This window comes from Harmonia axyridis, chromosome 1, assembly GCF_914767665.1.
Source record: "Harmonia axyridis chromosome 1, icHarAxyr1.1, whole genome shotgun sequence".
Classification (NCBI taxonomy): Eukaryota; Metazoa; Arthropoda; class Insecta; order Coleoptera; family Coccinellidae; genus Harmonia; species Harmonia axyridis.
Genome location: NC_059501.1, coordinates 61,185,123 through 61,199,654, shown reverse-complemented (window position 1 = coordinate 61,199,654; position 14,532 = coordinate 61,185,123). Strand labels below are relative to the sequence as shown.

Genomic DNA, 14,532 nt, shown 5'->3' with positions numbered 1-14,532 from the left:
GTTCCTATTTAAAATTCTAATGTTTTCCTCCATCCCCATACAAAGGGTGAAAGAAATGGAATAGCTTGGACTTTGGTGCATAAGTTGACTTTTTCCCCTCAAAACCATTAATCTTATATTGGAAACATTTTTCCATAAGATGCTTGCTTTTTCAGATTTTTAACTGATTCAACTTAAAAAATCACCCGGTATATGTAGAGGTTGGATTATTGATTTGTGATTGGGAGCTTCATTCCTTTGATTCAAACGTCTTTTCCTGCATAATAAGGGAAAAAGGATTATAAAAAATTGCTACGTAACCGCGAGCAAGGACGTTTTTGATGTGGTAATGGAATCTATTATCTAGTTCTATACCTAGATATTTGATAGTTTTTAGAAATAATTTGATGGCTATTTATTTTCAGTTAACTTCTTATATTTTCGCTACCTTGATTGTATTTTCCATTTTTTTTTTATAAATATGCGAGATTTTTTATATGATATTGGGTGATGTAGGAATGTATTTATTTGACAATTATTGCGGGAATCTTTAATTTGATCATTTTGTAAAACAATTCTTTGACGCACGTTTTAAGGTAGATCACTTGGCCAAGACGCATTGTAGTAGAAAGAAAAATATTATATATAGGAGCATTGTGGCAATACATGTTTTCAATTCCATTCTCAAGTGTTGCCCAATTTTTGAGATTTTTTTCATTCTTGACTGCTCGGTTTTTGACTTGATGCAAAAACCAATTTTTATACCAAATTTCATGCAAATAGCTCCTGTAGTTTCAAGAAAAAGCTTGGTATGGCAGACGGATTTTTTCATTTGATTTATTATATTTCCATAATAAATCTTTGAAATCGGACAAGAAAAGAAATGTCATTTGGTATAAAGACGGTTACACCCTGTATTGATTCTCCTGGTTAGAGAACATGATTCTTGAATTTTGAAAGAAACAATCTTGGAAACAACTATTTCCTTAAAACTCATCCAAATATAATCATGAAAATTAAAAAATATATTGCTACGAGGATTCTGAAACCACATGGCCCTAGAACTTATAGCTTAGGAATTGGAGTTACGAATTCTTGAAATTTTCAATAGTATTTTGGATCGAATTACTCTGGTTTTGAATCTCACTGCTCATTTAAAATATACTCCGATGAAGAGTTTATTTTATATTTCAAAATAAGGTCACTTTTTTAGACCCTATGTGGAAAATTTGAAGGTTCTAATTCTTATACATCATCCAATTTTGTTGATTTGGATATATTGAGATAGCCAACTTCAGTAGAATATGATGATGGTAGCAATGAATATCCAATCTTAAAGAAAAGACGAGGTATTTCAAATTATCATCTTGAGGCAACCATTTTCAGTATATAGATCATTTGTGTTGGTGTTGATGTATAATTTAGGATTGGCCTGCTTTGAAGGGGGATATAATAAATTTAGATGAATCATAGAAATTTTTCTTTTCCATTATTCAAGCATATCAAAGGCTTATTTTTGAAACTGAAAAATTAAGATTATACCTATATTGTAGAAATGAAATTATACACATTTTGAAAAATTGCAATGTAACCAAAAATAGTTTTCTTCTATTTCCCTAGTTCATTGAAATGTAATTCTGATAATAAGAATGACAGGAAAACTTAATGTACATATAATTACATTAAACATAATTAAAAATTTACATAGTATAATAGTTTAATCCCTAATTAAATTAAGAAAACATTCAAATTCAATTCTGATCTTTTTGACCATTCAAAAAATTAGATATCCAATTATGCGAATAAATCCTCAAAATTGTAGTTTATCATGATTCTTTATCATCTTTTTTAATTTGACGGCCAACTAAATCAATTTGTTTTGGTGATGCCTCAATTTCTGAATCTGAACTATTTTCATCGGAGGATTCTGTATAACAACCTATGCCGGGTAAAACTCCGATACACTTCAATCCACTTTGAGGTGCAATAATTTGAATTTTAGGTATTGCTTCACCATTATTTTGACCTTTTTCCGCATTTTTACCATTTAAATCAACATTATTTTGACCATTTTCAGAGAGTTTCCGTTTCCTGGTAACTATGGCACCTTTCAATAATTTTTGTTGCTGTGAAATACTTGATTTTTGAGGAGTTTTAACCTTATTGATAATACTTTCTTCATTAATTTTTTGATCAAGAGTTTTTTCATGTAATACAGCTACTCTATTTCTGAAATCACTCAGTTCTTTTTCTTCTTCTAGTTCTTTTTTTCTATCAGCTGCCATTTTTGTTCGATCAACAAGATCTAGAAATTCTATTTCATCATCATCCAAGCCTTTTATCATATTTTCTGGAACAAAAACCAATATAGAAATTGGATTTTCTATTTTTCTTAAATTCTTACTCAATTTATGTGCTTCTTCATATTCTAATTCCTTTTTCTGTTTCTGTTCTTGTAGTCTATCAAATAAACTTCTAGAGTCATAAGGTTCCTCAGGCATTTCTATAGCAGAAGTTTTACAGGTTCTAAATAGTTATTTAGAAGGCCTCTGAATAGTTCTAATACGGGGTTAGAACTATTTAGAGGCCCTCTAAATAGGTCTAACCCTATTGTACCGTTTTATCAGTGTATTAAGTGTTAATTGTAAATCAATAAAGAATATTTCAAAGGCCACTGCACATCACAATCATTTATAAATTATGAAAAATTATATTTTGTATACAGGGTCAACCCTTACCTATAGGATCACTTGGTTTTCTTACTTTTTCCCATTCTTCTTGGCGTTTTTTTCTCGCCTCTACTATTTCTGATTCAGTTACGAAACCTGAACTCATTCTAGTAGAATTAAGAATGAACAATTCAATAATAATCAAGAATAATGATTACTGTTTTGAAGATAGAGTGATACCCGAAACCAACAACTTTTTAACCTCTTTAGTCTTTATTTTACATTTTCATTGACAGATTACATGATCACAGATAACAATTGGATATTAGAATTTTTCTTATTTTCTAGCGCTGACTCATTTATCAGATATCTTCTTATGTTCTTCGATAATTGTCAATTCATTAGATTTAAATTGGCAAGTTAAAGAATCTCAACTGTCTGGATGCTAAATTAGCAACCTACTAAATTGGTATCGAATTGTGGATTGTTTGAGGTGCTATTCTGCTTTATATTTTGTTTTATATTTAGGCAGTGAACTCAATAGAGAGTTCACAGTAGGTGATCATAGTGGAGAGGTATTGTACCGCCACTATTTGAAAATTCGTGTTCGCTGCCTTCATTAATGAAAAGCGAACAAAGTTTCAAATTTGAAAAATCTGCCGATTTTTCTGAGATACCTCCCGATTTCCGAAATATCGTAGACGTTCCTTTCTATTTTCGTTTATCGATAAAACATTGGGTGTAGAGTGTAGACGGATTATTTTACAAAATCTTATACTATTTTAAGTCTTTGTCTAATCATTAAATTTAAAGTTTTTAAAACAAAGTCAGTTACCTAGTAGATCCCGTAGTAAGATATTATTTTACCTATACATATTAATTCAAGTCACCCTCTTTAAGTTAACCTGTGATTATTACCAAAAAGTGAAAAGTAAATATTGGGCAAACAGAAAGATCTTTTCTGATTAGAATTAATGAACATTAGTTGTAAATCATTGCGTATTAATCTCTATTCTATGGTTTTGTTTGTTCTTGAGGATCATGAATCATGATCTATTTTTTACCTGATGTTTCTGTGCCCTAACCTAATCATATTTCCAGTCTTTACTAGTTGAAAACACCCGCCATAATAAGTTGAACATTATTTATTTTGTTGCTGTTAATTGAATTCGAATTATTATATCTATTCGTACATTCATATGAAAAATGGAAATAAATGAAGAAAATTTACTCACTCTCCGACAGTACTTGCAACATACTCTTAGTCCCGATGTTAACGTTAGGAGACCGGGTAAATATTTTTCTCCCTATATTTTAACTAATTTTTATTAACATCTGAATCATTTTTGCAATAGCTGAAAAATTTTTGGAAGGGGTGGAAGTAAATTTGAATTATCCAGTTCTTTTACTGGATCTTGTTCATAAAAATGAAATTGAAATGAACATTCGTATTGCTGGTGCAATAGCTTTCAAGAATTATGTAAAAAGAAATTGGAAATGTGTAAGTTTATAGTATAATTTATTAATCCTTTACATCGTCCAACCATATCTTGAATTTCAGGAAGAGGACCAACCTGATCATATTCATGCAAATGATCGTTTAGCAATAAAGAATTTAATTGTAAGGCTTATGTTGAATTCCCCAGAAGCAATACAAAAACAATTGAGTGAGGCTATAAGTGTGATTGGAAGTACGGACTTTCCTCTTAAATGGCCAGAATTGATAACACAGATGGTTGAAAATTTTGCTACAGGTATGTACAGGTATTTCTTATAAGAAAATGAGTGATCATTGTTCAAGAAATTCTAGTTTGAACTTCAATTTATTATTCTTGGAGCTACTCCTAAATTTGTTTAAGTTAATTCCCTTATTTCTACTTTGAAATAATTCTTTATGATCCTTTGTTTTCATTTCCACTATAATTTAACTTAGAATTTTCTAATATTTTATTTATTTTAATTTATTTTTGAATAAATAATCTATTAACTTAGTTTGAACTTGACCATATTATATTCATCTTCAGGAGATTTTCACATCATTAATGGAATATTGAGAACTGGACATTCATTGTTTAAAAAATATAGATATGAATTTCCTTCGAATGAACTATGGACGGAGATAAAATATGTATTAGAGAAAATAGCTCAACCTCTCACAAATTTATTAGTTGTAAGTAAAATGTTTTGATTATATAACATATTAGTATTATAGATTCAGATGATTTGCTTCTACTGTTTAAAGAGGCTGCTAATATGCTGAACTGTAAATCGATAAGATTTATTTTATATACACAAAATTATAACGAAAAATTTGAAATGACCACTCTCTTACCTACAAGATGTTTTGATTAGCTGAAATTGCTGTAGTTTCTGGCAATGAAAAGTTATTTATCAAAATGTGTGCCAAAAGCTAATTACAAAATTTTGTGGAAATTATGGTCCAATTATCTAATAGTACGTATTTGTGCAGTGGAGACCATTGACTTTAACATTACAAAGAAAAAAATTAAGCTGAAACCTAGCACTGTTATTTTGCAATTATCCAAGTTTTTTCTCTCATTTTTGCTTGTACCTTCAATTCAGGAACACCCTGTATTATTAGATTATTGATATACCATCATATCTTTTCCATCTATTGGGTAAGGTATTACGCAATTGTAGCTGTTTATATTTTATGATGGACGGATTTACAGTGCAATATAAAAAAAATATTGGGTTCAACAAAATCATATTTTTTTGATAATGGTTGGGTTTTAAATTAATGGAATTAAAAAATATACATCTTTCCTCTAGGCAACAATTGAATTGGCACAAACTCATGCCAATGACCTCAATGCTCTCAAGGTAATATATAGTTCATTGGGGTTGATCTGTAAAGTATTTTTTTCCTTGAATTATCAAGATCTTCCCGAGTTCTTTGAAGATAGTATGGAAACATGGATGACTAATTTCCATACATTACTGACATCAAATGTCCAAGGATTAGAAAGTCATGTATGTAATGCTATTTTAATTTATTTTAATTTTAATTTACATATTGATTGTTATTTAAGAATCCCGAAGAAGCTGGAGTAATGGAGCAATTGAAGTCTCAAGTATGTGATAATATTGCTTTGTATGCTCAAAAATATGATGAAGAATTCAAACCTTATTTACCCACATTTGTGACCGACGTCTGGAATTTGTTGATATCTACTGGATTGGAGCCAAAATATGATTTGGTAAGTAAATTGTAAATATAAATAATTTATTCATATACACAAAAAAAAACATTTTTATTACTATAAATTACATGGCCTGACAAAAAAACCAGCTGTATAAAAACATCATACAGGGTGTTTAAAAAAGATGTGGCAATATTAAAGTGGGTGATTGCCCAGGTCATTTTATACAAAAATATTTTCTTAAATTTTAGGTCCACAAACGCTTCGTTACCGATTTACAGCGTGTTTAAGATCAATAAAAAAAAAAAAACAGTATAAAATTGATTTTTCCAAAACGGCTTGAGATATCATAATGAAATTTTAGGCATGTCATTTTATCTGTGGAGACACCTGTTCTTCAAAAATCTTTTACTGTAATAAATGGACATGCACTATAATATTTTCATTATTAAAAAAACGGTACGTCGTACGATAAAAAGTTAGGATAGCTTTTCTCTTCACAATTGAACAAAGTATAAAAACATATTTTTATTTTTAGAGAAATCAGCGTTCTTTTCTTGAAAAAAAGCCTGTGACAAGCCGTTTTAGAAAAATCTAATTTTTACTCCTTTTTTTAATTAAACACGCTGTAGATCGATAACCAAGAATTTGCGGACCTATGTTTATAGGAACTTTTTTGTATAATGACCTGGGCAATCACCCTCTTCAATATTGCCGCATCTTTTTTAAACACCTCATATATGCAGGGTATTTTCAAAAGTTTGATTTATAATTTTTGTTTCAGCTAGTGTCAAATGCTTTACAGTTTTTGTCAACAGTTGCTGAAAGACCTCACTATAAAAATCTCTTTGAAGATCATAATGTTTTGAGCAGTATTTGTGAAAAAGTTATAATTCCCAATATTCAGTTTAGAGGTAAATATTTATTTGTTTAATTTACGTATGACATTCATACTGAATTTTTAAATAAATTAGCATCAGATGAAGAGCTTTTCGAAGATAATCCAGAAGAGTACATAAGAAGAGATATTGAAGGATCTGATATTGATACCAGGAGAAGGGCAGCATGTGATTTAGTTAATACATTGAGCCTTAATTTTGAAGAGAGGATAATGCATATATTTGGACAGTATTTACAGGTAAACAATATTGATTAAATTTATAAGAATCATCTCAACTTATTTTTCAATACAACCATAGGTCATGATGCAAAAATATAATGAAAATCGTAAAGAGAATTGGAGAAGTAAGGATGCAGCTCTTTATTTAGTTACGTCATTAGTCAGTCGGGGTTCTACTCAAAAGCGAGGAGTAACACAAACAAGTCAGCTGGTATCTATTCCACAATTTTTTCAGGAACATATTATTCCAGAGCTACAACAACCAAACGGTAAGAAATCTATGATTTTGGTTTGTTACTTTCTATAAAAACCCCTTGAAAAAATTTTCCAATTCTCCCTGAAATGATCACAGTTTGATTTTGATATATTCATTCCATTCTATTCAATTTTTTTAATCAGGTGAATCTGAATTAGCGATGGGCAACTCGAGCTGTTCAACTCCATTAACTCGATCGAGTTAAGAATTATACGACTCGTCCCATCACTAATGTAAATGAGAAATTGGTTAGAATACTATTAACAAGTTGAAGTAATCAAATTATTTTAAAAAAATCTCTTAGAAATCTAATGAATAAAAATGGCTGACACTTGGTAGTGAATAAGGTGCCTGCTATTTCGTTTGTTCGTCATCTTGGGTTGAGTTATGCGGTACGGATGATCCCTAACAAGGGTGAAACCGGTATATCGCTACTCTCCTTCGATGGCGTGCATTCTTCTTGGATTACTTTCGATTATGATTCCTACGTAATAACGTGGAAATCTTCTGTTTGACAATGGTTGATGGCGGTTTGCCGATACATTAACCAGATAGATAATTAATATCGTATGATATTACACACTTGGAAATTGTACTTCTTTTACTTTTTGTATGTTCTTCCTCTTAGAAATCAATGATGATAAGATTAGAAGAAAAAAAAAGCTTCAATGATCTTGGCTGGTTATTTCAGAATCATGACTTCCAGTATTTGCATTTTGGTAAAGGAAAATAAATACAAGAGTTACTATTTATGAATTGAGAATACAAAAAATAAACAAGTGATTTTGAAGCAAAATATTTTAATTGCTTTTCAAAATAACCGCCTTTAATATCTATACACTTTTGCATGCGATTGAACCATCATTTGAAACAGATATATAGAAGGCCTTCAGGCGATGAAAATCGTTATCCACGAAGTTTAGTTGAATTTAGTTGATAGATGCATTTTTCTTAAGTTAGACCACGTCAAAAGTCATAATTTTCATAGCTTGAAAATTTTCACAAGTAAAATCCACATTTTGGCAGAGATGAAATTTTCAATTTACTGTAAACAACAAAAATTGTGCTCGTATGTCAAAACGTTACGAGTACTTATAACACAACAAATTTCAAACTTTACGATGTCAATATCAGATTTCACCTGGCAATATCAGTGATGCCAATTCTCAATACATAAATAGTAGCCCTCGTATCTCTTCTAAATTCTCTTATACACTAACTGTCCTAATATCGTGAAAACACTTGCTTTGTAAATCATATTGAAATGTTGTAGTTCAAACTTGATCGTTATAATTTCACACTTTTAGTCACATTCAGAAGAGGGGAAGGAAGCTTAAAAAACTATTAATATGTTTGAGTCACCAGATACCTAGGTTAATAAAAAATAATTTTATGGTGAAATTTGATTTCAGGGTTTATTATAAAAAATAATGAACCAAATACAATCATCCTGTAATTTTTTTCTCTTGAATCTAAGAAATAAAAAGCTACTAATACAGGACTGTTTATTGAGCTACATTCATTTAATATAGAGAAAATCATGACTTTTCAGTTGATGAGCTGCCAGTAATAAGAGCAGATGCAATTAAATATTTAATGACATTCAGATCAATCTTGCCCAATGATATGGTTATTTCTACTCTTCCAAGTTTGATTAATCATATGGTGAGCGAAAGTGCAGTAGTACATACATATGCTGCATCTACAGTGGATAAGATTTTGTTATTGAAGAACGCTAATAATGTGATCGTGTGAGTGGTCTTATTTTTTTGTATTTCTTAGTAATAAACGCAGGTTGATTGTTTTTTTTTGCAGTGTTACAAAGGAACAACTAGAACCCGTTGCTGGAGAATTATTAAACAACTTGTTTGGCATACTAGAGAGACCTGTATCTGAAGAAAATGAATATGTAATGAGAGGTAATTGATCAGTTTAAAATAATAACATGAAAATGATTTTATTCTATTAAATGTTAAAATCTCAGAGGAAAGAAAAGATAGAGGTGCCCTCAGAAGTAAATAGCGTTGTATTGTAATCAATTGCAACAGCATGATGATAAAGTGAGATAGGACAACAACAAACCTGCAAAATTGACAACTAGAGGGGCGGTAAACATTTCAGTGGCGTAGTCAATGGTTCTCTTACTGCCTCTTATTGAGTTTTCGGTGCTGAAATGTTTGGAACAAACATATGCATATTTCGGCAAATTGTTCATTTGCGTGGCACCATATTTTGCTAAATTCTCTATTTGAAGGAAACCTACAAATGTTAGCATTGAATTAAGTTTTCGATATCTCACAAATACTACGCCATAGACGAGATATATTCTACGCCTATGGACTCAAAACGTGAACTAACCTATGATAGGTTAGGTTTTCATTTCCGATGTTTTACACACTATAAATGTTTTTCGAGTATTTACCATGATTAAAATTAACAATATGTAACTTAAAATTCACAAACTTGTATGAAATAACGCCGATTACAAACGTGAAATTAAAATGAACAGTTAACCCTTAACGCACCTCTAGTTGACACATGCAATAACAACAACAGACCCGTGTTGCCAAATCCTCAGAATATTCGCAAAACATCTATGCCACAAAACGGAGAAAAGATTACTTCTTCCTCAGAATGCCAACGCAGTACATCATAAGTGTTTGTAAACAAAAATGTTATAGCGATGTCAACAAATGCTATAAGGCACCTCTATCTTTTCTTTCCTCTGAGGTTAAAATACTATAAATCTAAACGATTTTATTCTGTTCAACGTTAAAGATCTAATCAGGCCCATTTCCATATTTAATATTTAGTTACATATTATGTTGTTATCAATGAAACAGTAAATACAAGATGTTTCTCCGTCACAAATGTGCTTGTCACCTTTGATGAATCTATAAGATAACGAACAGTAATCACGTGCACCACACCATAGTATTAAGATTCTCATTGTGATTGATTGATCAACTCAATGTTTGGTTTTGAAAGTTATGGAGGAAATTGGACATAAAATAATTTCTAATTCCATAAGTAAAAACGTCATTTTCTGCATTGTGACCAACAATATATTGATCTTAAAGTTGAGATCAAGTTACGTCTTACTCTAATTGTGAATATGGCCTTAGAAAAAATTTTTTTGTGGAAATATAAGGGTTCAAACTATGATGAAATCTGAATGAACTAATAAAATAAAATAATTTCCACTGAATTATTTAATTGTCAGCAACAATTAAATAATCCAGTGGAAATTATTTTGTTTTATTTTATTTATAATGAATTTCCGCCAAGTAAGGACTGAATCCATTTTATAATCGATTTATAATGTTTTATTTTCGTTTTTCTTAGATAGGAATCTATATCTTCAATATTTTATCAAAATATGATTTGTTTAATCATGACTTATTCTTTGTTATTGCTGCTAAAAGAATTGCATAGAAATGTTTCAAATATTGTGTTAGAAAATTAACTCTTGTTTTAAGGCAGAAAATTCTAAAACAATTTTGTCGTAATGTGTACCAACTTCAATCAATATACTAGGAAATGATTGAGCCCTTCATTCATGTGATGAGTCTCAAAGTTGATGCCTATCCTCAGATATTTCATCATGAGATGATACTTAGTCAAAAGTTTTCACTACAAATCATTGTATTATATTATTTCTAGTCATTTTTAAATTCAATGTTTTGTTTGATAATTATGGTCATTTTTCAATATTACAATAATTAATTTTTTAGCTATTATGAGAACCTTTTCGACACTGCAAGAAAAAGTGATTCCTTTCCTAGCAGTGATTCTGCCGAAAATTACTGCAAAAGTCGAACTAGTGGCAAAGAATCCATCGAGGCCCCATTTCAATCACTACTTATTTGAGACATTGTCTCTAGCGATCAAGTGAGTGAATTATTCTGCCACTAAGAAAGTTTTATTATGCAATGTTCCTCTTTCTTACAGAATTGTATGCAAAACAAACAATTCAGCAGTGCAGTCATTCGAAGATATTCTTTTTCCAATTATACAAGGGATATTTCAACAAGATATTCAAGGTATTAGATATATGTAATTGTGTATTCAATGATATTATAATTCGATATTTTTCAGAATTTCTTCCTTATGTATTTCAAATTCTTTCGTTACTGATGGAATATTCAGCACCAGGGAATATCTCCGAGGCATATATGTCTTTGCTTCCTTGTTTATTAGTGCCTGTTCTATGGGAAAGGCCAGCAAATATTAGTCCTCTGGTCAGACTGCTTAGCGCATATTCTATAGTTTTAGCTCCTGCAGTTGTTGCCCAGGATAAATTGGTAATCTATTTTCTGTTTAACCAAATACCAAACATGCTAGTATAAGAGTAGACATTTGATTTTTAACAATTCTGTAGCGACATAAAAATTACATATAGAGGTACTATAGCCTGGCCGGCAATGTCACGGGATTTAACTCGATTCGAATTTTTTTTGTGCGGTTATTTGACTCAAAAAATTTACAATTTCCGTATGAGAGGCCGGAAACTTAACAAAAGCTAAGAATAAAAATATTCTATATTCCTAACTCGGTAATTCTAGCGATGTTGTCGAAAGTAAGGGCGGAGTTTTATTGATTGTTGAGAGGCTCTAGGGAAAAATGTTTTTGAGAACTAACTTTGATCTGTTGATTTTAATCAATTTATTTATGATTTTCTTATATTTGTTTAATTTTTAGAATAACAAATTCTATTTCGTTTTTGTCATATATTTTCATTTCTGCTCTATTCATTGAAATAATGTGAACATAATACAAATAATTAAAATTATATTAAAAATTCTAACTTTTAGGCTGGATTCTTAGGTGTTTTCCAGAAATTGATTGCTTCTAAAACAAACGACCATGAAGGTTTTCATTTACTTCAAAACATGATTCTGCATTTTCCAATGTAAGTTTTGAATCTTTTCTTCTATCTTATGTATATTTATATTAAAATACTTGCATTTTCAGGGAAGCACTTGAACCTTACAACAAACAAATATTCTTTTTGCTCTTCCAGAGGTTATCATCTAGTAAAACTACCAAATTTGTTATAAACATTATTGTCTTCTTTTCTTTGTATGCTACCCAGTATTCACCAAAACAGTTAATATCAACAATAGATGAAATACAAGCACAGTGAGTCTCTCTCTACATATACATATTTTTGAAAATTTTTATGATTATTTTTTTCAAGGATGTTTGGCATGGTGTTAGAAAAGTTATTTATTACTGAATTGCAAAAAGTATGTGGCAATACTGAAAGGAAAATTGTTGCTTGTGGAGTTACTAAGTTGCTGTGCGAGAGCCCAGAGATGGTAAACGGTCAATATGGAAAATATTGGCCCCTTCTTTTACAGGTAAGTTGAAGTTATTTTCATTGTTTGGTGTAGTGAAAAATGTATCGAATATGTCAGAATTGAGTTGAGTATATATGGGTATAGAAATTGGAGCGAGTCCTTCGTTTGTATATGAACAGGTATCCCAAATTAGTAGTTTTTGATAGGTTTTTCGTTCATGAGTAGAGGTAGATCGATGCCGCTACAGCGTTGGTGAAACCAAGGATCCACAAATAGATTAACTTTTTTTCTGTGCTACAACAAAAAGTTTTTTAATCATAGGTCCCGAACAGTACACCTAGAGAAAAACAGCCCCTCAAATGATTAGAGGGATGATTTAATAATCCATTGTGACCTCGATAGTTAGGAATTTTTAAACTGCCCAAACTTTTCCAGGTCTGATAAATTCTGTTCTTGAAACATACAACATTCAATTTATTGAATGTTATGTAATAATTGTAACATGCTGTTTATTATTTGATGCCATACAAATGCCCACTTATTTCATATCTAATCGAAAACCCTGATTCGATAGGATCTGTTGAAATATTGGATATTTTGTTTTCTATATTCTGTTTATATTTTCTTCGGTTCTGGAGACGCGTTGAACATGAGGTATCGAATAAGATGTAAAATGGTACATCTAAATGAAAAATTTTATTGAAAATGGAGTCCCTAATCGAATTTTACCAATTAATGAACTTGAAAATTTCAAGTTTGTAGATTTTTCTGCTTGAGCGTTATCATCTCAATGAAGACCAGACAGAATTGAATTTCACTATGTGTCGAAACTAATTGTTTGGGACCATACTCGACCCAAAATTCGAAAAATACAGACATTGTGACAAAATGCTGTGTTCAGGGAAAAAAAAGGCGCTCTCAACCAGTATCACCATCAATGATTAATAATCATTTTAATGTACTGATACTTGCGGCATATTCAGAGGATTAGTGGTTATAAATGAAAAATAGAAATAAAAGTTGCATAACTTGTTTATTATTTATTCAGTGTCTACATTAATCCGATTTATTTTTTTAGGCTTTAATATCATTCTTTGAAATGCCTACCGATGAAAGTACCCTGCCAGATGATCATTACATAGAAATTGAAGATGCTCCATCATTTCAGACTACTAATGCTAAATTGAGTTTCGCATCTAATACCAAGCCAGACCCGTTACAAGGTGATTCTAAATGGTTTTCCATATCACTCTTTTTCTCTCAAGATATACGATAATCTGTGTTAGAAATCAACGAAACAAAACCAATGATGTTCATTTATAAGCACTGTCTTTAAGTCAAACACACTAGTCCCTTTTACATAGTTGAATTAGATTGCAGGAGCTTAAGACAACACTTATGTTTGTCTATTTTGGATGAATAATAACATATTCATAATCATGACAATTCAAACTATTTAGTCTATTATGAAAAATTACATAATAAAGAATTTTTTATTCAACCTTTTTTCAACAGTTTCATACAGGTGAAGTTGAAATATATGTGAGTGAAATTTTTAAAAAGAAATCATTGATCAATCATTTTGAATAAATTCAATTTCATTCATTGATGTTTGTTGATATTAAAATATTGATGACTAAATTAAAATAAAATGTTTCAGGTATAAGTGAGCCTAGGCAATTTTTGGTTCAAAACTTAGTTAAATTTGGATCTACCCAACCTGGATGCGTCCCTGGACTTATCGCAAAAACAAATCAGCAAACTCAAACTATATTACAATCTTATTTTTCAAAATTCAATTTACAGATGGTATAACTCTCTTGTGACTGTTTAACGATAGGTTTAAGTTTTATGATAACGGAGTAGGAATTAATTCTATTGTTAATTGAATTGAGTTCTATTGGTATGAACCAGTGGATCAATGTATTGTTTATCAACTTTGATTTCCTAGTGATATATTTTTAATAAAAGTTACATCTATTACTGTTGTATTAATATTCACCCCAATGTATTGTCAAAACACATTTTGAGCTTTCAAGTG

At 30.4% G+C, this 14,532-nt stretch overlaps 2 protein-coding genes across 2 annotated transcripts; one reads left to right on the top strand and one right to left on the bottom strand.

Annotated features, from left to right (window-relative positions):
• Positions 1–1,636: 1,636 nt before the first annotated feature.
• LOC123671198 (PSME3-interacting protein) lies at positions 1,637–2,924 on the bottom strand. Its single transcript, XM_045604919.1, has 3 exons — positions 2,718–2,924; positions 2,384–2,482; positions 1,637–2,329 (listed from the first exon to the last, which is right to left on the bottom strand). The coding sequence occupies exons 1-3, from the start codon at positions 2,812–2,814 to the stop codon at positions 1,806–1,808; spliced, it is 720 nt and encodes a 239-aa protein (XP_045460875.1). The 5' UTR covers positions 2,815–2,924; the 3' UTR covers positions 1,637–1,805.
• A 792-nt stretch (positions 2,925–3,716) lies between these two features.
• On the top strand, positions 3,717–14,474 carry LOC123671191 (exportin-2). Its single transcript, XM_045604909.1, has 19 exons — positions 3,717–3,939; positions 4,004–4,149; positions 4,210–4,402; positions 4,673–4,818; positions 5,442–5,642; positions 5,702–5,869; positions 6,597–6,726; positions 6,787–6,950; positions 7,012–7,201; positions 8,741–8,939; positions 9,004–9,107; positions 10,923–11,079; positions 11,140–11,231; positions 11,287–11,492; positions 12,003–12,100; positions 12,163–12,330; positions 12,389–12,551; positions 13,570–13,714; positions 14,152–14,474. The coding sequence occupies exons 1-19, from the start codon at positions 3,855–3,857 to the stop codon at positions 14,304–14,306; spliced, it is 2,910 nt and encodes a 969-aa protein (XP_045460865.1). The 5' UTR covers positions 3,717–3,854; the 3' UTR covers positions 14,307–14,474.
• The last annotated feature ends 58 nt before the right edge of the window (positions 14,475–14,532 follow it).

What these genes read in the sequence shown, in the direction of transcription:
- LOC123671191 (XM_045604909.1), top strand. Translation starts at nt 3,855, where the DNA reads ATGGAAATAAATGAAGAAAATTTACTCACTCTCCGACAGTACTTGCAA. An exon ending in TATTTGGACAGTATTTACAG is followed by an intron (nt 6,951 to 7,011) that starts GTAAACAATATT and finishes ATACAACCATAG; the next exon opens with GTCATGATGCAAAAATATAA. An exon ending in AAATGAATATGTAATGAGAG is followed by an intron (nt 9,108 to 10,922) that starts GTAATTGATCAG and finishes TTAATTTTTTAG; the next exon opens with CTATTATGAGAACCTTTTCG.
- LOC123671198 (XM_045604919.1), bottom strand. Translation starts at nt 2,814, where the DNA reads ATGAGTTCAGGTTTCGTAACTGAATCAGAAATAGTAGAGGCGAGAAAA. An exon ending in AAAACCAAGTGATCCTATAG is followed by an intron (nt 2,483 to 2,717) that starts GTAAGGGTTGAC and finishes CTTCTGCTATAG; the next exon opens with AAATGCCTGAGGAACCTTAT. An exon ending in TGAAGAAGCACATAAATTGA is followed by an intron (nt 2,330 to 2,383) that starts GTAAGAATTTAA and finishes TTTTTGTTCCAG; the next exon opens with AAAATATGATAAAAGGCTTG.